The sequence below is a fragment of the Periplaneta americana genome, chromosome 9 (genome assembly GCF_040183065.1).
Source record: "Periplaneta americana isolate PAMFEO1 chromosome 9, P.americana_PAMFEO1_priV1, whole genome shotgun sequence".
NCBI lineage: Eukaryota > Metazoa > Arthropoda > Insecta > Blattodea > Blattidae > Periplaneta > Periplaneta americana.
This window is the reverse complement of record NC_091125.1, coordinates 39,614,288-39,636,359: the sequence shown is the minus strand read 5'-3', so window position 1 is coordinate 39,636,359 and position 22,072 is coordinate 39,614,288. Positions and strand designations below refer to the sequence as shown.

The 22,072-nt window shown below is 36.1% G+C and overlaps 1 protein-coding gene across 7 annotated transcripts in view; it reads right to left on the bottom strand.

Annotated features, from left to right (window-relative positions):
• The window catches only part of LOC138705841 (DNA-dependent protein kinase catalytic subunit-like), a 290,093-nt gene that overhangs the window by 228,507 nt on the left and 39,514 nt on the right, over nt 1–22,072 (bottom strand). For 3 of the 7 annotated variants that reach the window (XM_069834519.1, XM_069834525.1, XM_069834524.1), the window contains exons 1-5: nt 19,819–19,985; nt 19,570–19,660; nt 5,722–5,946; nt 4,168–4,337; nt 1,001–1,181 (exon numbers count right to left, since the gene is read on the bottom strand). In XM_069834519.1, coding sequence (XP_069690620.1) covers nt 1,001–1,181; nt 4,168–4,337; nt 5,722–5,863 — 493 coding nt within the window. In that variant the 5' untranslated portion in view covers nt 5,864–5,946; nt 19,570–19,660; nt 19,819–19,985. Of the gene's footprint in view, nt 1–1,000; nt 1,182–4,167; nt 4,338–5,721; nt 5,947–6,049; nt 6,163–19,569; nt 19,661–19,818; nt 19,986–20,046; nt 20,178–22,072 lie in introns of those variants that run through there. The other 4 variants (XM_069834521.1, XM_069834522.1, XM_069834520.1 and 1 more) reach the window with 3 other exon arrangements.

Here is a 22,072-nt window from a genome sequence, read left to right as displayed (position 1 = left end):
GGCCAAGCGTTGTCATGAAGCAACATAACTCCATTGGTCAGAATCCCACATCTCTTGTTCTGAATTGCGCAACGGAGCTTCTGCAAGGTCTGACAATAGGTTTCTCTATTTATGGTTTCACCCCAAGGCAAGAATTCGATGAGTAGGACTCCTTTTCTATCCCAAAAACCAGTGCACATGATCTTGCATGTTGACATGGTTTGTTTGAATTTCTTTTTCCTTGGCGATGCAGTGTGCCTCCATTCCATGGACTGCTGCTTCAATTCAGGTGTCATGTGAGACACCCAACTCTCGTCACCTATCATGATATGGTCAAGAAACTCATCACCTTGCTCACTGTAACGTGTGAGAAAGCTCAATGCACTGACAGCTCGTTTGGTTTTGTGTTCCTCGGTGAGCAACTTGGGTACCCATCGTGAGCACACTTTTCGATATCATAATCAATCTTTCACAATTCTGTAGAGAACACTCTGCGACATTTGTGGAAAATTCAAGGAAAGCGAAGAAATTGTGAACCTCCTGTCCTCATTAATTTTTTCATCGACAGCACACACCAAATCGTCATTGATCAAAGATGGCCGACCGGTACGCTGCTCGACATGCACAGAGACGCGGCCCTCATTGAACTTCCTAACCCATCTCCTGACCATTCCATCACTAATGACATCATCACCATACACCTCACAAAGTTGATGATGAATGTCAGCTGGTTTGATGTTTCTCGCATTCAAGAAACGGATAACAGACCGCATCTCACAGTTGGCGTGGCGCTTGATCACTTTAAACATTTCAACTGATCACAACTAACCACACACACAGACTGAAGCTCTGAAACTGCATGCACAGCTTGCCTGAGGACTGAAGAAGAAAACACACATGCGCAAAATAACGATTGCAGCGATGCGACAGCTATAATTGAAAACGTAACTTACTTTAAGAACACGCCTTGTATGTACTTTAATCATATAAAAACAAACTAAAGTAATGTAGGCCTACTCACCTTTTCCGGGCATTGTCTTGTATTGGTTACTGGGGAATGGACTGATTAGTCTGTTGAAAAGTTCATTTACATTAAGGTCATCATTCCAAGGGCCTTTTTCCAGGATAGACTGAATCACTTCCAGGGCTTTCTCTTTTTCATCTGCCTTCTTGTCTAGTCGTATGCATGTTTTGCACAATTCCTATTACAAAACATCCAGTAAAACAGTATTAACTGCTATGATCTCGAGTTAAGATACAATTTAAACCCAATCTCTCGTATTTACTAGAGTAATTTTCCTCTTTCCAAAATTTTTAGGGTATATTTTTCGAAACTGCATTTTCCTCGCGTAATTTCCTCTTACATTAAAGAAAACTGGAACTTCTTTTTCCACCAAGGGTGTCTTTCTTGATGATTCCAAGTATCGAAAAATTGATGGGGAATCGAAGGTCATTATTAATCCCGTCTATAATGAAAAACTTCTATGATTCCTCTGACAACATGGAAGATGATCTGGATTTGTTGTCTGTTGAAAGTAATGGAGTGTAAAATACATGCACGTTTATTTTCTATATGTAATTAACAAACTAATTTTGATGCGAATATTTTACATGCGACGTTTAACATCATGATCTGTGACTAGTCAAGGTCAGGCTACCTGCATTAGAACTGACATACATGGTACAAAAAAACTCACAAAATTGTTCATAACTACTCAAATTGTATGTAAATATTTTTAGTTATTTATTATTAAATACTGATTTGATTGGTACAGTTCCAAAAAAAATGGACCGTCTAATTTTACTAAGTTCCAGATACAACACATTGCGCAGTAAACAAGAGTGCCTAAATATATGCTACTTGTGGACAGTCTTGCGAAACCTGTTGCCTATATTCAGGAGAACTGCTGCTACCAAGACTGCCCACATTTTATTTCCGTATCTGTACATGAATTGTTTGATGTTATTTATGACCAGATTATTCTAGATATTTTGTAGTTCTCGCATAATTTCCCTCGCCACGATTTTTCGCCTCCAAAATTAAAAAAAAACTGGGGAAATTACATGAGTAAATACGGCATTTAGGATTACTGCTATTTTCACTTAACTTACTTTGTTCTAAAAAATGAAAAGTATTTTATTTCCAAATTTAGACTCAAGTAAAATGATTAGTATCATCAATATAATCATCACTGTTCGAAGATTAGATCACCATCATCTTTGTCACTGTTATGATTATCCTTGTTCCTGTCTTCTCAATATTGCCATCTTTGTCACTGTCATCATTTTTCGAGGATTGGTACTTCTGAATTGTTTCATTCTCAGTCTTACGAATATTTTGACCAACAACAGACATTCACAAGCAGCAGATTCCCTGTAGGTCGCTTAAGCCATAATGGTAGGCCTACACTAATTGTTTAATCTAGTAATCAAGAGTACTTGATAGACCTGACTCACTGTTCAATGGGAAGTAGGCCTACTTTCATAGAAAACAGTGTCAGATAACATGCATGAACACACTTACTGACAAGTTCAAAAGTAACACAACACTGCATCGAATTTAATAACAAGGTTAGAGAAAAGTTACTTTTATAGAAATTAGCCTGTGACATAGCCTCTAAAAGAATATTTTATATCTTCAAAAGTCTACATCTCGGCATTACATAACCATCTGATGCACTGCCTTGCTTTGTCAAAAAAGCAAGCCAAAAGTAAAATGAATTTATAACCACTGTTACATTCAAGGAAGACAGAAAATAGGAAAGACTGGAGAAAGCTGGGCTGACCTTGGGCAGAACACTAAATGAAATGAATGTTGTGTTCATGCCATTTGATTAAATAAATATCTTCAATTGTAAGGCCTATAGGAACAGACAAGCACAGCAGTGGTGTGCCGTACATGGAAGACAAGGGAAAAAGCAGAAATTTATTGCAGAAATTCTATTTTAATCGTGAGAACTATGAATTCTCTAATCTTAAAATGTCACAAAATTCTTTCTCTGAGTGCCTGTTATGGTCGAGACAGATTTGTTATTCATATTCTATACAAAAGAAATTACTGAAAACCATTCATAGTAATGAGGACTTATGCTCAGGTATCGATGATTTTACTGCTAAAGAAAGGAGAATTGCTTTAGTCTTCAAATATATTATTTTAGGTAAGTTGGCTGCTATCAGTTTTCTACAATAAATATAACATTTGTATTATTGCTTTGTTCACATAAAATTGCATCACATGCCACTGATGCACAAGTATCAAGAATATAAATTTTTCTTTATGTTTTAGAGATGTTGACATCCACCACTGTGGAATACCAGTAATGGTTAGCATTTTTTACTGTGAAACCAGAGGGCACGGGTTCAAATCCTGGTTGGGATAAGTTACCTGGTAGTGGGTTTTTTCCGAGGTTTTCCCTAAACCAACTTAGTAGAATTGCTGGGGAGCTTTCGGTGTTGGACTTTGGACTCACTTCATCATCATCTATTCAAATATCATTATCATCATTCCCATAGCCTGAGTTAAGTTCATAGTGCAGCACGCTCGATTCATACAAGAGTGTGACCATTCAGTGACAAATTTGTGTTGTTTGAGTGGAACAGGAGATGTCATAAAAATGAGTTTGGAGATAAATGAAAAAACTTCGGAATCTTATTGCAAATAATTTTCTACACAAATAAAACACATCAACTGCTAGTATTATTTTTATTTTTGCACACTTACTTGTATAATTTAACTTGTGTGTTGATCTGGGGAACAAAATTCCATCTGCACAAAAAGTTAAGTAAGTTATATAGGCCTACATGCTAATGTAATAAACATTTTTAATCAACACTTTAGCCTAATCAACCAAGATCACATTTATGTGATACTTCACTACGAATATAGACTGAACTTTTGTAAACAAGTAGGCTAAATTAATTGAATTTTATGGAGCCGACAAAAATGTTTGAATTGGCAATTTTTTAAGGAATTAATGTGCGAGTTTATTTCGACAAAATATATCTTCTCATTTGACAAGGCAGATTCTTGGAGTACCGGTAATAAAGTGCAATTTTGGATTACCTTTTGATATTTTTTAAGACTTTTTTAAAATACGGTATTGCCTTAAGTACAAAAACTTAAGAAAAGTAAGTTATGTTAGGACAGTAGGCCTAATGAGTGTCACAACACAATTACAATGCACAAACCTTAATCTGTAGAATGTAACGTGATATCCTTGTTTTAGAATTATCAATCCATAATTTTAGTAATATGAATGATTCCTTGACAGCTTCAACAAAACCATCTTGTTTTATTGCCTTCTGTATGAACTGCAAAATACCTGTCCTTTTATCGAATAACACCGTAAAAGCTTCATCTGGAAACACAAAATAACACAAATTTCTTAAACTTGTTTTTATACACAAAATATCAATATTTAATATCTCTGAACATTCAACTGAAACTTGAATTAATATCGGTAGCGCTACTCATTTCCAAAATTTTTAAGTTCTTAGATATTTCAGATCTTAAAACCTTAATTTTAAATTGCCGAATGCTTGTGACACAACAAATTCCACAATTTGGGACATCTGCCCGAAATCTACGGCTGACCACTAGGATCCAGAATAAGCCTACATAATGTAACATAATTAGGTACCTATAACTCAAAACTTTTATTTTGAAACCTCTTTTAAGGCAAGCTAGAAAATTTTCTCAACTTACACGGAATTTAAAAGAAGCAATCACTTTTATCATTTTCATGCAGCCATATTACAGGACCAATGAGTTACTTGAAACAACAGAGATGCAAATGAATACGGAATTTATGGCAATGATATACTTGAGCGGTCTCTGCTTAGTTCCTTATTGCACGCACTGCAATACTAATTACGTGATTCCTAAGCAGGAACCGCTCAAGTATACCATTGCCGAATTTATAATAGGTAGGCCTGTCTCTTCATCGTGACAGTGTAGGCCTACAGTGTTCCGAGTACATCAGTACACCCATTTTCCATTTGGTATCAAATAGTTTTAACAACAATGTTACATTGTTACTGTAGTAACCACTCTTGAGAGAAATAAATACCGGTAGTTTTCAAAACACTCCATAAGTATTTTGCTCTAGTACTTTATTATATTTTGTAAGTTTTCTTTTATACTGTAAATATTTTTGGGTCAATGTTACTTATGTCCCGCCCACTATAGAGACATAGGCCAATTTTACACATATTTAGTATAACTTGTTGCTTCTTTGACAGGTTAGGTTTGGTTAGTTTAGTTTTTTGTTATAGCCTACCTTGTATATACGATTATAGCGCAATTGGCAGTGATAAAAGTGAAATATTCGTTCAGTGGGCGTTGAATACTCTACATTCTAAGTTTAAATTACTATTATTACATGTACTATTACTGTTATTTTTCACTTTTCTCTACTCTGTAATCACATTGTTGAGTGGATGAAATAAATAAAATATTTTAGTGAAGAGGTAAACGATATTCCGTTCGCATTACCGGTACTATGTTGTATAACACAATTTACATAAAAATTTACAACCACCAAACTTTCCAACCAAATCTAGACCTAAGTACGTACTTACTTTTGGACGAAGATTACTTATCTTGTCTTTGTAATTTGTACAAAAGGTGGACAGGTAGTAAACTAACACATCTTAACATCGCCCTTAGTGACAGTATGAATATGTGATTTAAGAAAGAATTTAGAACGCTAACATAAAAAAAACCACAAGCTTAACACTTACCTAGTTCTGTTCTTGTCACTTTATCTTCTTCGAAATAAGTTTTAATATTTAAAACATTACTTTTTGCATCAGTATATCTCGATGGGTAATTTTCCGAAACGCTCCTGTTTAAAACTTCTATATAACTCTCAAGTTCACCCATTATGTAAAACAGATCTTAACTTCGTGGCATTTCAACTGGTGTTTACTGCATCAATTGTATTAATTAAAATAACACCATATCCCCTGCAATAAAAATGTAACTATAAAAACTAAAACGAACAAGTGACAATTCATACAACAAAATTTCACTGCATTATCAAAATTCTTCTCCGCAACAAGTTCAAACCTGACAGCCACTAGCAGCCAACACTCTACTTTGCACATGCAAGTTCAATTGTTTCACAGGGCTGCCAACAAAGATTTTCATTCCCGATGTCTCGAGAATTCATTTGTGATTTAAATAAGAAAGTACAACTTCAGGAACTCGGCAAAAATTAGATAAAAATTTCAGACAAATGAACTCTTACAGGGGAACGTTACTCAATGTTAAAAAAAAAAAAAAAAAAAAAGAAAATCGAAGGAGAATTGGGAGGAAAATTTAAAAGGTACGCAAAATGCGTCCTTGCAAGGGGTTGGGGGCTGTACAAAACTAAATATGTGAGCTCCAAGCCTGTTGACCACTAGTCTCACTCCGGGTTACGCTGCTCCCCTGAAGGAGCTCTAGAAAATTTTGAAGGGGAAGCCGAAATTGGACGTAACCTCTTAGGTACCACATACGCGAGGGGGGCTGAGATTGATCAATTGATCACGGAACGGGGCGAGGAGGAGTTGGCTGGTGTTTGCCGTTAGGATGGCAAGACGCCGTCATCTGTTGTTCGATGACAAAGCAGGTGAAGGCCGTCGGAAGAAGCGCCGTGAAATCTAAGCTGCAATTTGAGAGGTCCCTGTCCTTTCAATTTGCGACTTATTGAGTGACTCGTATGTTTAATAGACTATTAATATTATCTGAACTAGGGCATACATAATTTATAATAAAGGTGGAATATATATGGGGAAGGGCATATAGGTCCGTGGCCCATTTCTTATAGGGCTCATCCCGACATTTGTCTTACGCCTGAGGAAAACCACGGAATACCTTAGGCAGGATGAGTTGTCTCATATAAGAGACTAGCCAATTTGGCTATTATGTAGGAGGTCATGAGCCTTGTTGATTTGTCTCAATTTCGAGACCAGCCATTTGGCTATATGATGGCTCAATTGCGAAGAGGGGGGAGAGATGTAATTGTTAATTAGGGAGATTCATGGGGATATGAGTGCAGGTCCGTGGCCCATTTCTTTTAGGGCTCATCCCGACATTTGTCTTAGCGCCTTAGGAAAACCACGGAAAAACCTTAGGCAGGATGAGTTGTCTCAATATCAGAGACTAGCCAGTTTGGCTCTTAGGTTGAATGACTCTATGAATCGATGGATATATACTAGCCAATTGGCTCTATTAGATTTCCATCGATCAACAAAAGTAGATAATGTTATGGAGGGATTTTGTTTAGCCCAGTTAAGACAAGGTCATTTTACAGCGGTTGCACTATCCAAGGAGTCTCATGGAGTTGAGTCGTGGCTACCAAAACCTGGGAGTAACGCCAGCCTCCCTGTCCTCCTGTCTCAATAGTATAGCTAATGGACCTGTCTGGTGTCTACGCCGTAACCTAGGATCATACTGGCCGAGGCCAGATATGAGCGGGTTGGGGTTAGCACGAGCTTCCGCATACAGGTTCCTAGCCAGTCGAGCAATGCACTCGTCTAATGTTAAGAAAACTTCCAAACAATTTATATACCATTCGAAAGAGCATTCTGAAATGTAGAAAGGGGCGGGTCGGGGGTCTTCGCCATCCAATGGGAGTCTACTACGTTTGACCTATTGGGGGGCGCGCGAGGATTGAATATGAATACAGTGTACGTATGTTGTGTTGTCTCTCATTACGTTTATGATTCCATTTGGTATATCCTGATTTCGTCTTTCTTGCTTAATGTCCATGCCTCACTACCATAATATACTAGTCTCGTCAAGGTCTTGTATAAACGAATTCTAATATAGAATAACTCTTCTCGGGTTCTCAGCCAGGTGAGTTGGAGATTAGCTTGCCGTCGAAAGCTTGGAAGCTAATCTCCAACTCACCTGGCTGAGAACCCGAGAAGAGTTATTCTATATCAAACGCCGGGAAAGCCTCAAGTCATACAATGAATTCTAGTATGTCTTTGTACTAAGGTATCATAATACTGTTATTTCCATATTTTGGTGTATTTAAAAATTGTCTGTGGAATATCTACTTCGTCAAAAAAAGAAAAAAAAAAGGATAATGTATATCCGAGATATACAGATCGCAAGGGAATCAAGTCACAAAAATTAACTTTTCAAAAAATTGCACTTAAAGTCTTTCATGTACCAATTACCCATTCAAGCGAGTGTGATTTTAAACATCTGCACCAGTACAAACATGTGAGGACATGATTTTTTATGCTCTGAAAGTAGTCTCATCTAAGGTAGTCCTATGTACAGACGAAATATCTCCCAATTGACCAAAAGTGGACTCGATTCCCTTCTGCTCTGAACGTCTATGTAAATGAATTTACTTTTTCCAATATTTTTTTTAATCCAAACATATTTTGCTAGGCACAGAGTAGTTTCTGCAACAGGCCATAATTTTTTTCTTTATTGAATTTTCATATATTTAAGTCAAATTTCGTTAAAATTAAATAGGACTACTGAACGTTGTAAATCATCTTCTGAGGATGCCACCAGAGCTAAATCGTCAACAAAAAGCAATAATTCTAATTATCCGATTCATTTACCAGGTGTTTCAGCCTTTTTCCTCGAAAACTATGTGATACTGGTTGTTCATGAAAAAAATTTTGATAACCGAAACCTATGTAAAGAATCGATTGGTGATAGATCCATTTCCGGAAGTAGGGGTACCTGTGGTCAACTTCGAAATTATTCAATGATACCTTCAATAACCCATGTTATCACTTGAAATTTCGAAGTTGATCACAGATACTCCTATTTCCAGTTTGTTATGGGAAATGGTACTACCACCAATCGATTCTTTACATAGGTTTTGGTTATCAAAAATTTTTTATGAACAACCAGCATCATACAGTTTTCGAGAAAAAAGGCTGATACAGGTAGTCTGAAACGCGCACGCGTGGGGGGGGGGGGGGCATGCGATTACATATAAAGTGAACAACAATGGTGGAAGGTCGCATCTTTACCTTATTCCTTTATGAATTTCTATTCACTGTCACATCTCACCCTACATGTCTACAAGAAGTTGTTGTGCAACATGGTCTACGGTTAGTAAACTAACATTTCACAATTTATTTCTGTTCACCCTATCGAATGCTTTTTCAATTTATCAATAATGGCAATATGTGTTTCCATGTTGAATTTCCTAGTTTTTTCATTAATAATTTTAGTGTAAAATATCCATCACAACATGATCCTTCCGGAACCCATCTGTTGTTCTTGAAAGAGTTTTTTCAAGACAATCTTCAATGATGGTATTGGTGTTTCATAATATTTATATAATTTGTTCTTGATTATACTAGTAAAGATTTTATATCCTATATTCAATAAATTTGACACCTCTGTAGTCGTTATATGAGTATGACTTCACATCTCCTTCTTTAAATGTAGGAACTACGATCAATTTTGTAAATCTCCCATACATATCTTATTTAGAAAGCGAAGGAGTCTATCTATAAATAAAAGTCTGGCTTGTATATTTGAACAATTCTATATCAAACTATCTCCTGTGGCTTTATTATTCTTCATTATCTTTAAGAACTTGATTAAGTTCTAATCTGGAGATAGGTTCAACTCCAGTATTAGCAGAAATTAGTGGTTGGGTGTGATTTGAAGACCTGTGATTTTGTCGCTGTGATAGGTTTGTCACTGGTTCAGACTGTGACTATAGTTCCAAAATCACAGCTCTGAGAAATCGCAATCTCAGACTGATATGTGGTTCACAGTGATGGCAACTGATGTACATATACATGGCAGCTCCAGAGTCCAGACAACTGCAAGTCAGGATATTAACTTGGACAAAATATCTGGGATCTAATTAATTATCGTCACACTCTAGATCAGAAGTCGACATCAGCAACCCTTTGATATTGAAACTACAATGCACTTGCTAAATTCTTCCACAAATGACTCATCTTCGTAAACATTCTTGGGCGCAGACATCGCAATAAGACAGGTCAGAGTGTGTTTTGTTTTTCGTATACTCCACACACAAAATCACTTTTATTGATATAAGACATTGCATCGATATATCAATTCAATCCCCAGAACAGCAATAAATATAAACATTTGTTGACTTGTAATGGGAAACACTGAAATGTTTTGATTACATCCTAGTGCTAATTAATGTATAGTCCATATTGCTAAAGGTACCTAATTATTTTAGAAAAATTTAACAACTTAACACTCATTACTGATTTCTATAAAATGTCAATAATCGAATGTTACGGACTATGTGAAAGAGAAGACTGAACACATCACTGGATCTCTGGTCACCAGTTAGAAGTAATGGTTTGGGTCTCAAAATGAAGATTTGTGCTCGGTACATTACAGGCTGTATTGGTACTATATCATTCGATTGTAGAGTTCAGATTCATTCCAGTTTTGTTTCGATATATATAGACCTTGCAAAGAACAGTTATATTCCTCAATTTTGTAAAATGGCCACGAATTGAAGAACCCAGGCAAACTGGAACTTGCAGAACAAGCAACTTCTACATTACGACTATGATATTACCCTTGGAATGTACTATGTATTGCCACCATCTTTAATGAACAACTCTCTGAAAGTTAGGGCGTTACAACATTTGCAATCGCCAAGAATCATCTGAACACAAAAATCACACTGTGACAAAATCGCTACTATCACAGCGATTTTTCCGAAGCTGTCACAATGCGAAGCTATCATGGCAAAACACTGTCACACCCCACCTCTAGCAGAAACTGGTAATTTAAGAGGTTCTGCTGTTTGGGACCATAATTTTTTTAAATATTCATGAGGGAAAGGATAAGAAAATGCCCATCTGATGGAGTCAATATTAATAGAGTCTTACTCTGGACTTATAACTTTCTATGAAGATCACACTTCTACAAATTCGTATGTTTTACAGCACCCAGAGGCGGAGATAAAGGAGGGGTACAATACTTCCTCTTCAGATGAAAGTGATATAAGTTACTGTTCCTCTCTAGTATTAGGTATGAAGAAAGCATAATTCTGAAGAGTTATAAGTGGTTTATTTGCAAATTAATATATGTACAAATCAACGTTTATGTTATGGAAATACATACTGGGTTAACAGTATAAAGGAGAACAGGTTTTACGGCTCTTAGCCGGCCAGCTATGCACGTGGAGGTGGGGGACTCAAGGCCGTGCGAGTTCTGCTCTATACTGTTCACCCAGTATAGGCATAGTAAACACATGCACTTAACAAAAAATATCCCATCCTTCTATGGGGCAGATAAGTGTTGATATCTACCTGCATCAGTGTGTATAATAACAGTAGTTCAGCTGCATAAACGTTTGGAGACAAACAACAAACCAAGATGGGCTGGGCCAAGATGCATTGTAACACACATCAAGGAGAATGTTTACTGATACAAGAATAGTATGTTTATTACTCGAGAGAGAGAGAGAGAGAGAGAGAAGGACTCTGATTTCATTATTATTGCCATGACATTTAGCCTAGTGTTCATTCAACCACTGAAAGAGTTGAACTAATTGTATTGTATTGTGTTTATTTACATTCCATGGTATCCGTACATCATTTCACAGCTAGAATATGGAACATGTCAAAAAAATCTTAATAGTACTACAAAGTCTTAATTATAGTTGGTCTAATTGAAATAGCCTATATACAGGAAAGTTTTACAATATATTAGCACAATACAAGGGGTTAGTATCGATACAGAAATGTTCATGCAGCATAATAAATTATAAAATAATTTCAGTATCGGTATTATTTACAACAGAAATTAAATATATGTAATACAGAAGGATGTAAAAATCCATAGTGCAATGTGCGAGGTTTACAGTGCAATTGTAGCATTTCAAGTACTGGTGCTACATGTGGTTATTTTATGAATGTTGGCCACAGAGATCAGACAGTAAACGATGTGGTCATTTGCAGAGATGAACAGCAGTAGTCATATTCAAACGTGATTCGAACAGATCAGTGGAAATAAGTCATTTAATGTACCAATGTATATAAAATAAACAGAGACAAATTGAGACAGAAAATCTGGATAGTCACGTGGATACACAGACGATCAGACGAAGCATTAAACTACATTTTCACTTATTTTGGAAATTAAGGGGACCGAATGAAACATATCAATGAAACAGAAAATAGCATAATCGGCATAGGTAATAATATACGATTATGTAACCACATATGAAAGTTTAAGTATAATAAATTTAGTTATACTGTACATCTTATAAATTTAGAAACGTCTATACTGAAAATCGGTTTTTCTTTAATAAGAATATGGTTTCAGTTTTAATTGTATTATCTTTCTTAAATCCACGACTTCCTTTTAATGCACATGGTGAACCAATATCGTAGAGTTCAAGAATAATACTAGTTAATAACTCAATGGCTGGCCTCTTTTCATATACATGCACACATATATGACATTAGATCAGGCACCTCTGGGTTTATAGGTTATACAAATTCCATTTCATTGCAGCACTGTAAAAATCTTTACCAAATAAAAGGTATCCCCGTAACATGCCATGAAGGCACTTGGGGGGCATGGAGGTAGAGCCCCATGCTTTCCATGACCTCGGCACTAGAATGAGGTGGTGTGGTCGGCACCACGCTCTGACCGCCTTTTACCCCCGGGAAAGACCCGGTACTCAATTTTATAGAAGGCTGAGTGAACCTTGGGGCTGTTCTGAAAGTTTGGCAACGAGAAAAAATCCTGTCACCACCTGGGATCGAACCCCAATCTTTACCAAATATGGCACATAATAAAACATATATACGTATATAAATTATTATTTAAAGAGAATGATTCTTAAATTGCTCAATGAAACATTTATAAGTAAAACAACAGCACCTACATTAATATTTATTATAATAAATGAATATAACATGCAACATTTGGTTCCAGCCACTACATATGCAATGGCTATGAGCAACAGTTTTGAAGTTGTTTGAAATTATGAGACATGAGTTCTAATACGCCTATGGTACGGACTTTAAACTGATGTCTCTGTGTTGCTTGGTAAAGATGAAGTCTTGGCATCATGCTTGATCCCCTGTCAAGAGACTCACTATGTGTCCACTAGTGGCATTTTTTATTAATTGGTTATTTAAGGAGCTGTATCAAGTGCTCGGTTACCTAGCATCGATATTGGTGATAACAAAATTACATTTTGGCAAGATGAGTCCGAGAGTTTGGCCTGGCATTTGTATACATTTGAAAAAACATCGGAGGAGGGGGGGGGGGGACAGGCAGGATTCGAACTGTTATCTGTCCAAGAGTAGCTTCACGAGCTGTGACAAACTTAAAATTGCCATATACTTAATATTGTACATTTTATCTAGTTCAGGAATGAATTCAGCACTCAAAAACAATAACTTACTTCATATAAGTTTACACAATACTTGACTTATCTTTGTTTCTGAATTATAACCAGTTTTGTGTTCCATTAATTTTGTGGCAAACTAGAATAATAAATTTCATAAACTGTTTATAAATAACATTGGATTTTCTCTTAAGGTCTTAATGACAAATTTTTAACACTGTTTTACACTATTCTATGATCTTTTCAGTTCGTTGCAATTTTGTAGTATCTTACAGCTGTGCACAATTACGCTCTTTGTCATTTCAGCACAGCAGAGAAAAGCATTTCAATGGTCGTTAGTTTCCTAACAAATGGATAGTTAATGAAGATCCCATTACCTTACTGCTAGGCAGCATCTTTCAAACTCGTATCCACTGGATCATCATCTAAGGCTGTGAAGGTAAAATCATCCCATCCCCATTATAGATCATAGTGACCCATTGCTTAGGGTCATTTGTATAAGACAATCTACATCAATAACAATAGGGATGTCAGTCCTATATACCTGTCATATTCACCCTCAAGGAAATACTCCTGGTACACATTTCTGTTAGTCTGAGTAAACCCCAGGACCATGGTGTAACCAGAAGGATTAAATCAATGAAGAAAATCCATGACTCCATCGGGAATCGAACCCAGCATTAACTTAACTATGACCCCCATCTAAAATTGTGAACATCTGAAACATTCTGAACATCCATCAATAATAAAGAATTTCTTCATCCAATGTATTCGACAAGGTTTCCAAGAAATCCAATAGATGCCTGGATGTTTCGATAGCATAAGAATATTTTGTACTAGAACGATTATAGGCTTTAATAGATATTCAGAGCACTCATTCTGGGCACCTCTTATAAAGAGAGATTAGAAGACAAAATTGCCTATATCCTGAAGAGAAAGAAAACAGAATCTGAACGAATTTTATTGTATGAATCCATTCTTGGAGTTGGTCTCATATATCAATTTACACTGTGTGTGTGTGTGTGTGTGTGTACGCGTGTGTATGCACATCTAATACATGTAATATGCAGATCAAGTGGAAGTGTGGAATCCTCAATATTGTAGTGTAGACCTATAATAAGAGAGGACAGACTACAAAGTGCAGAGCTTTTATCTATTTGGCACATGGCTAAGATGTTGGTTTCTCTTTCAAAAGAGATTAGAGTTATTAAGGCTTTTTTTTTTTCTTATGAAGCCTATATACTGTAACTTTGTGTCTCATTTCAATCTTTTATTGCAATTACCATAGTATTTCTGACTTATATAATGAAATGAACTAAAACAATAGATGGCTTTGAGACTCAGTGGACCTAAGTTCTTACTTTTGTAATGCCAAAAGGTGGAAATAAACAGTCCTGAAACTTCATTAAATTGTACCAATTTATTCAGACTCCCTTTTGGTGATGTTCTCTACCACAGATTTATTTATTATTTTTTTTACTTGGTTATTTAACGACGCTGTATCAACTATGAGGTTATTTAGCGTCGATGGGTTTAGTGATAGTGAGATGGTATTGGGCGAGATGAGGCCGAGGATTCGCCATAGATTATCTGACATTTGTCTTACAGTTGGGGAAAACCTCGGAAAAAGCCCAACCAGATAATCAGCCCAAGCGGAAATCGAACCCGCGCCCGAACGCAACTCCAGGCAAGCGCCTTAGCCGACAGAGCTATGCAGGTGGCGCCACAGATTTATGGTACCACACAATTTGTATCTTCCGAGGCGGAATTAGTCATAATCACAGTAAGGCAGTTTCTTCTTTTACATTACAAAGCCTACATTTGGTGTCTCAATGTAAGAAACAAAAACAGTGGATATCTTCTAAAAGTACAGCAACTTGTCGAAATTCCTAAATCATTGTTTCCAGGACAAGAAACCACTTACTGATTTCTTAGGCTGAGAGCACACAGGAAGAGACAAGATAGCTTGTGACAAGTCATTTTTGTAGAGACCTACTCGAGGATAAAGTTAATAAGGTTTGTTATGGATCCGCCGCACATAGATAGAGACGCTTGTCTCAGGGTGTCAGAGACTGTTTGAGGCAAAACAGTGAAGGTGTCTGGAATTATGTCTCGGCTCGAGGAAACTAGAGATGGTCCAGTTTGCACATGCTTTCATTATTTCATATTATCAGTGTTTCCGAGTATCGGAAGGAAATTCAGATTAATGTGATTTGTTGTTCCAGTTCAGGAAAGACCTGTAATATACAATTATACATTACAAGAGTATGCTAAAAAAAGACGCTACTGACTGATTTTGGGAAGAAATATCTCAGGAAAAGAATGCTTCAGGTATGCAGTAACATATTTTATTATTATTATTATTATTATTATTATTATTATTACAAGAGGGTGGAAGTACATTATCTAGCGAAATTTATAAGCTTGTAGTTGCTATTTGGGAAAAGGAAATTGTACCAGAACAATGGAAAGAGTCTATAATTGTAACTATTTTTAAGACAGGGGCAAGACTAACTTTCAAGGAATATCACTTTTGTTGACGTCGTACAAAATTTTGTTCAATATTCCTTTGAGAAGATTAACCTTATATGTAGATGAAATTATTGGGGATCATCAGTGCGGTTTTAGGCGTAATAGATCGACTACTGATCAGATTTTTTGTATTCGAGAGATATTAGAGAAAAAATGGGAGTATAAGGGTAGAGTCCATCAGTTATTCATTGATTTCAAAAAGGCATATGACTCGGTTAATAGAGAAGTTTTATATAACATTCTTATTGAATTTGCTATTCCCAAGAAACTAGTAGGATTAATTAAAATGTGTCTCAATGAAACTTACAGCAGAGTCCATATAGACCAGCTTCTGTCTGATGCTTTTCCAATTCATTGCGGACTAAAGCAAAGAGATGCACTATCATCTTTATCTTTTAACTTCGCTCTAGAATATGCCATTAGGAAAGTTCAGGATAACAAGGAGGGTTTGAAATTGAACGGGTTACATCAACTTATCTATGCGAATGACGTGAATATGTTAGAAGAAAATCCACAAACAATTAGGGAAAACACGGACATTTTACTTGAAGGAAGTAAAGTAATAGGTTTGGAAGTAAACTCCGAAAAGATTAAGTATATGATTATGTCTCGTGACCAGAATATTGTATGAAACGGAAATAGGCTATAAAAATTGGAGATTTATCCTTCGAAGAGGTGGAAAAATTCAAATATCTTGGAGCAACAGTAATAAATATAATGACACTCGAGAGGAAATTAAACGCAGAATAAATATGGCAAATGCATGTTATTATTCGGTTGAGAAGCTTTTGTCATCTAGTCTGCTGTCAAAAAACTGAAAGTTAGAATTTATAAAACAGTATATTACCGGTTGTTCTATATGGTTGTGAAACTTGGACTCTCACTTTGAGAGAGGAACAGAGATTAAAAGTGTTTTAGAATAAGGTTCTTAGGAAAATATTTGGGGCTAAGAGTGATGAAGTTAAAGGAGAATGAAGAAAGTTACAGAACGCAGAACTGCACGCATTGTATTCATCTGACATAATTAGGAACATTAAATCCAGACATTTGAGATGAGCAGGGCATGTAGCACGTATGGGCGAATCCAGAAATGGATATAGAGTGTTAGATGGGAGGCCAGAGGGAAAAAGACCTTTGGGGAGGCCAAGACGTAGATGGGAGGATAATATTAAAATGGATTTGAGGGAGGTGGCATATGGTGATAGAGACTGGATTAATCTTGCACAGGATAGGGACCAATGGTGGGTTTATGTGAGGATGGCAATGAACCTGCGGGTTTCTTAAAAGCCATTTGTAAGTATTATATTGTTTAAAACTAACAATTAAAAGACTGTCAAAACACAAATAACATAAACAATTAAATGCTTATTAACCCTAATATATAGTCACAACTTTGTACACTCATTCGTGTAAAGTTGAAGAATTTCTTATGATCTTCTTGAAGTTCATCTAAAAAATTTGTAAAGTTTCTCTTTTGGTTGAGGGGATGTATCCAATTGCAATCAGAATATTTCAGAGTAATGCGAAAGCAGTTCTTCTATATGGTTGTGAAACATAGAAGATAACTTTAGAGATCTCTCAAAGTTTTTACAAATCGCTTCCTTAAAAGGGTCTTAAATATTTGGTGCCAAACACAATTTCAAACAGAGTTATGAGAAAGAGCCAAGAAGAGCAGAATGAAGGAAATAGGGATGGATTGGCCATACTCTTCGGAAGGAAAATTCTATTGAGAAAGAAGCTTTAAGATGGAACCCCCAAGGCAGTAGAAATAGAGGAAAACCAAAGGTTACCTGTAGAAGAACAGTGGAAGAGCAAATACAGACGGCAGGGACAGCATGGTATGAAATTTTCAATATCACTCAGAATAGAAGATGGTGGCGAAAGTTTGTTGAGGCCCTTTGCTCCAGTGGGAGATGCAGGAAATGATGATGTTGAAGCCATAAGTGCATTATCTCATTCTCTTCCTACCCTAAAGAGAAAGGATGACGAATGTTAGGAGTTGCTTTTATTTACATCTGCTATGACCCTGCCACAGTGCAGACCATGCTTGCTAGTTATTGCAGTAGCCGTGATGTTGTCAAATGCTTCATAGAAACATAACGATTTCCTCTAAAATGGTAAATGTTAGGAAAAAACTTATTTCGATTTTTCAAATCTATCTTCATGATTTCTTACCAGTTTCATTTTGGTGCAGTGGTTATCTTCCACTCTGTATAATTAAGTCACAAAAGAAAGAATTCTTAAATCTGACATTTATTTCTCCATGTTGTTAAAAAAAAATAAAACATGTAGTGAATTACACTGCATGCATTTGTTTGGTATGGGCCGTGAGACTACTTCGACTGGAGTATGACTTCCCACACACATCACAAGTCCAGAGTTTCCCACTATGCTGTCGAACATGTTCCCTAAGTGATACATTGTGTGTGAATGCTTGACCACAGAGATCACAAACATAAGGTTTTTCACCCGTATGCAAGCGTAAATGCTGTGTTAAGTGCCACTTATCAGAAAATGCACGTGCACAAAAGGTACACATATATGGTTTCTCCCTAGTGTGCACAATTCCGTGTTTAGTGAGACCACTTTTGTACGTAAATCCTTTGCCACATAAGTTACAGATATACGGTTTCTCACCACTATGAATCTTGTAATGATCAGTTAAATTACGTTTCTTTGAGAAGCTCTTGCCACAAGAATGGCAAACATAGGGCTTCTCCCCACTATGGCAGCGTAAATGATCCGTCAACACACTCTTCACCTTGAATGCTTTACCACACACACTACACAAGTACGGACGTTCACCTGAATGACTAGGAAGGTGAGACTTCAAGTCTCCACCAGATTTGTAACTCTTACCACAAACATCACAAACGAAAGGTCGTTCTGTTTTATGAGTCATTTCATGTCGATGCAGTTTGCTGCTAGAATAAAAGTGCTTTTTGCACATTTGGCAAATGTAACGAGTTTCCCCCTTATGCATTGCTTTATGATCTCGAAATCCAGACCTAGAGGAAAATGATTTTGAACATTCCTTGCACTCATATTTCTGATTATACATCAGTCTTGTACAAGAGGGTATGTGTTCTATGATGGAATTGCCTCTATCCCCATTTTCAAACATCACCCTTCCTTTCATATCTATTTCTGAGGTGCTACTGTCAAAACTACCGTCTTCACTAGTAATACCAGTTTCTTCTTCTTTCTCACTGTCATTGTCCGAAGTTGACAAGATATTCATTTCAATTTTTGTTTGCATATTATACTATGATGATAAAATTCTAGTGCATAACATATTGGTTGTCTCCTGACTTCTTTACAGATGGACCTGAATTAAAGCTTCATATGATAATTTACAGCCCTCGCTCATACACTGTAAACTAACCGTGATCTCAACTGATATTTAATACGTAATATTCTAAGGGTAATATTATTTTTATTTAAAAATATTTAGGCCTAAGGCAATACAATACAAGTATAATGTACTTCAATGTACTGCCTTAGCATTTGCTGCCTAGTACTATGGTAATAAAATACTACCATACTAATATGCTAACATATGAAATATTTCATAAAGCTATTTTAATATATACATTATAAGAGAAAATTATATTAGTTTCAAACGTACGGTATGCAATACATTAAGACTTTCATTACATTATCTACTTCGGAAATCGACTGTCGAATACTTCATTTTGAACCAATACCAAAACGTACACCTTACTCTTAGTCTGTAACATGTTAATTGTTGCTCCTATGTTTTCCACACGTGCGTAACTGGTTTGTTGTATTTGCTAATTATAGCACAACGCCACCTGAAACAATAAAGAGTAGAGCTCCAATATCTCTTTACGTAAATACCAATTTAATATAAATAAAATGCATTCAAATTATATTATGCGCTGGACGCTTAGAATATTATACAAAATAAAAAATGAGACAATGACATGTCGGCACCGATGTCTAACCTAACCTTAACTTATGTTAATATTCAGTCAAAATAACCACATAAATTCTTTTTGAAGTCCATGTGTATCGATGAGTGATTTAAATTAAACCCCTAAACAAACACCTTTACTTGTCAATATTATATTAATAGTATGTATTACTAGTAAAAAAATAGTAACAAAGAAACCAACAAAGCACCACATTAATTCTATCTTTTTTCAATACATTTGGCAAGAGTAAAAGTGCGACCAACCTATGACTTTAATAACGTCTATTAATAAAGAGAATTTTATGTAAATTACTGATGAAAATAACAATATTAATCAAATATTTTATTTAAATTACTGACGAAAATAACAATATTGATAAAATAAAAGTATTCACTAAGACTATATTATATTCAAATGAGTTATATTGGGTTATATCTCATATTTCTCTACTGGCAACCTTGACGAATTTTGCATTTCCAATGTTACCACCTACAGATATAGCAACTTTGCAACTACAAAATCTCCAAGATTTAATATTTATATAAGCGGAAGTACGTCATCATAGTGTTCGCTCTTATATTGCCTCAGATTTAAGGGAAAATAAAAATCTTGAAGTACATTGTATATACGAGGATGGCAGTAACAGGCGAGGGTCTATAGTTGCTCTTAATAGACAAACGAAGGCAGTAATATTGGACCCAACTGTACGGTTCGAAAAGGATGTATCTCAAGCATTAGCGATTGATAAAGAAAAGTCCACACCTATGGAGTAACGGTCAGCGCGTCTGGCCGCGAAATCAGGTGGCCCGGGTTCGAATCCCGGGATTTTCCCCTCAACCCAATACGAGCAAATGCTGGGTAACTTTCGGTGCTGGACTCCGGACTCATTTCACCGGCATTATCACCTTCATTTCATTCAGATGCTAAAACCTAGATGTTGATACAGTGTCGTAAAATAAGCCAATAAATTGATAAAGAAAATCAAGTCATTTACCGCCCATGTGTTCCTCACGAGTGAGAGATATAATTCAATTGATTACACATGGGAGGTGAGGGGTTTGCTTTTTGGTGCCCGCGGATCGGCGTATAAATATACTACTGACATTTTGAAACAATATGATAATATGTCATCCCAAGATATTAAAAATATTTGTTTAAATATCTTAAAGAAATCCATAGACATTTACATAATCATTTATATAATGTTTAATCTCTTAAACTTTCTATACTTTGTTTTTCGAAAGATGGGGCATGACAGTTAAGCGTCCGAGCTTGGAACTACAGTGCTATGTTGCCAATATGGACTACCACGCTGCCAGCTGATGGAAGCTAGCAATTGACGTTAAAATGGCTGACGTTAAAACATTCATTGACAATTGACGCGAATGTAAGAAAACAATACAAAAATCGACAGAGAATCAAAGACGAAACGTACCAATGCTAACACTGTGTGCACAATAAATGTCGCTAAGAGAGCTATTAAGCACTCGCCACGTGGGAATGGTAAGTTTGGCAACTCAACTGTTGTTATCATAGCAACAGACCAACGAGTTAGAAAGAGAGATTCTTCTCTTTCTAACTCGTTGCAACAGACCTACCACGCGATATGACATTCAGTTGTTTTTTCGATCGCAACGCTCCTGTTCATGTCCCATCTTTCAAAAACTGAAGTATAAATTGCATATTGTACTATGATTGCTACCAACTGTATTGATTTTTCTCTCTATTTCATATATACATTTTTTTTAATTGTTTTCCGGACCTATATGGTCACCTGCTATGACAGGCGGATTTTATTATTATTATTATTATTATTATTATTATTATTATTATTATTATTGTCTCAAATGATTGACCATGTCAGTTGAGTCTATGCAGACATTACTTAATGATTCGAGGGAGTCTCGCTATTCTTTGGCAGGTCTTCGTACACAACTTCTTTGTCTTGTTTTATCTCCACCTTAAGGGGAGGTGGTACACCCTATCTCCGCAATATTAAATTTGCTATCTTTATTTTGGATTTTCTCTAAAACTACCAATCCTAGGGCGATGAAATTTGGTAAACTAATATATTGGTGGTTTCTGTACTGATTGACATTTTTATAAATGGATCAGGACACATACACATATTTTAATCTGCCATGGTGTACCACCTCCCCTTAACCGACTCAACAAGCCAACGAGATGTAGGAGATGACATATCTCTCACAATACAGGACCATCGTGGAGACGTTACAGGACAAGTGCAAGACCTACCGAGTCCTGTGGCATAGAGATAAATTTCACCCC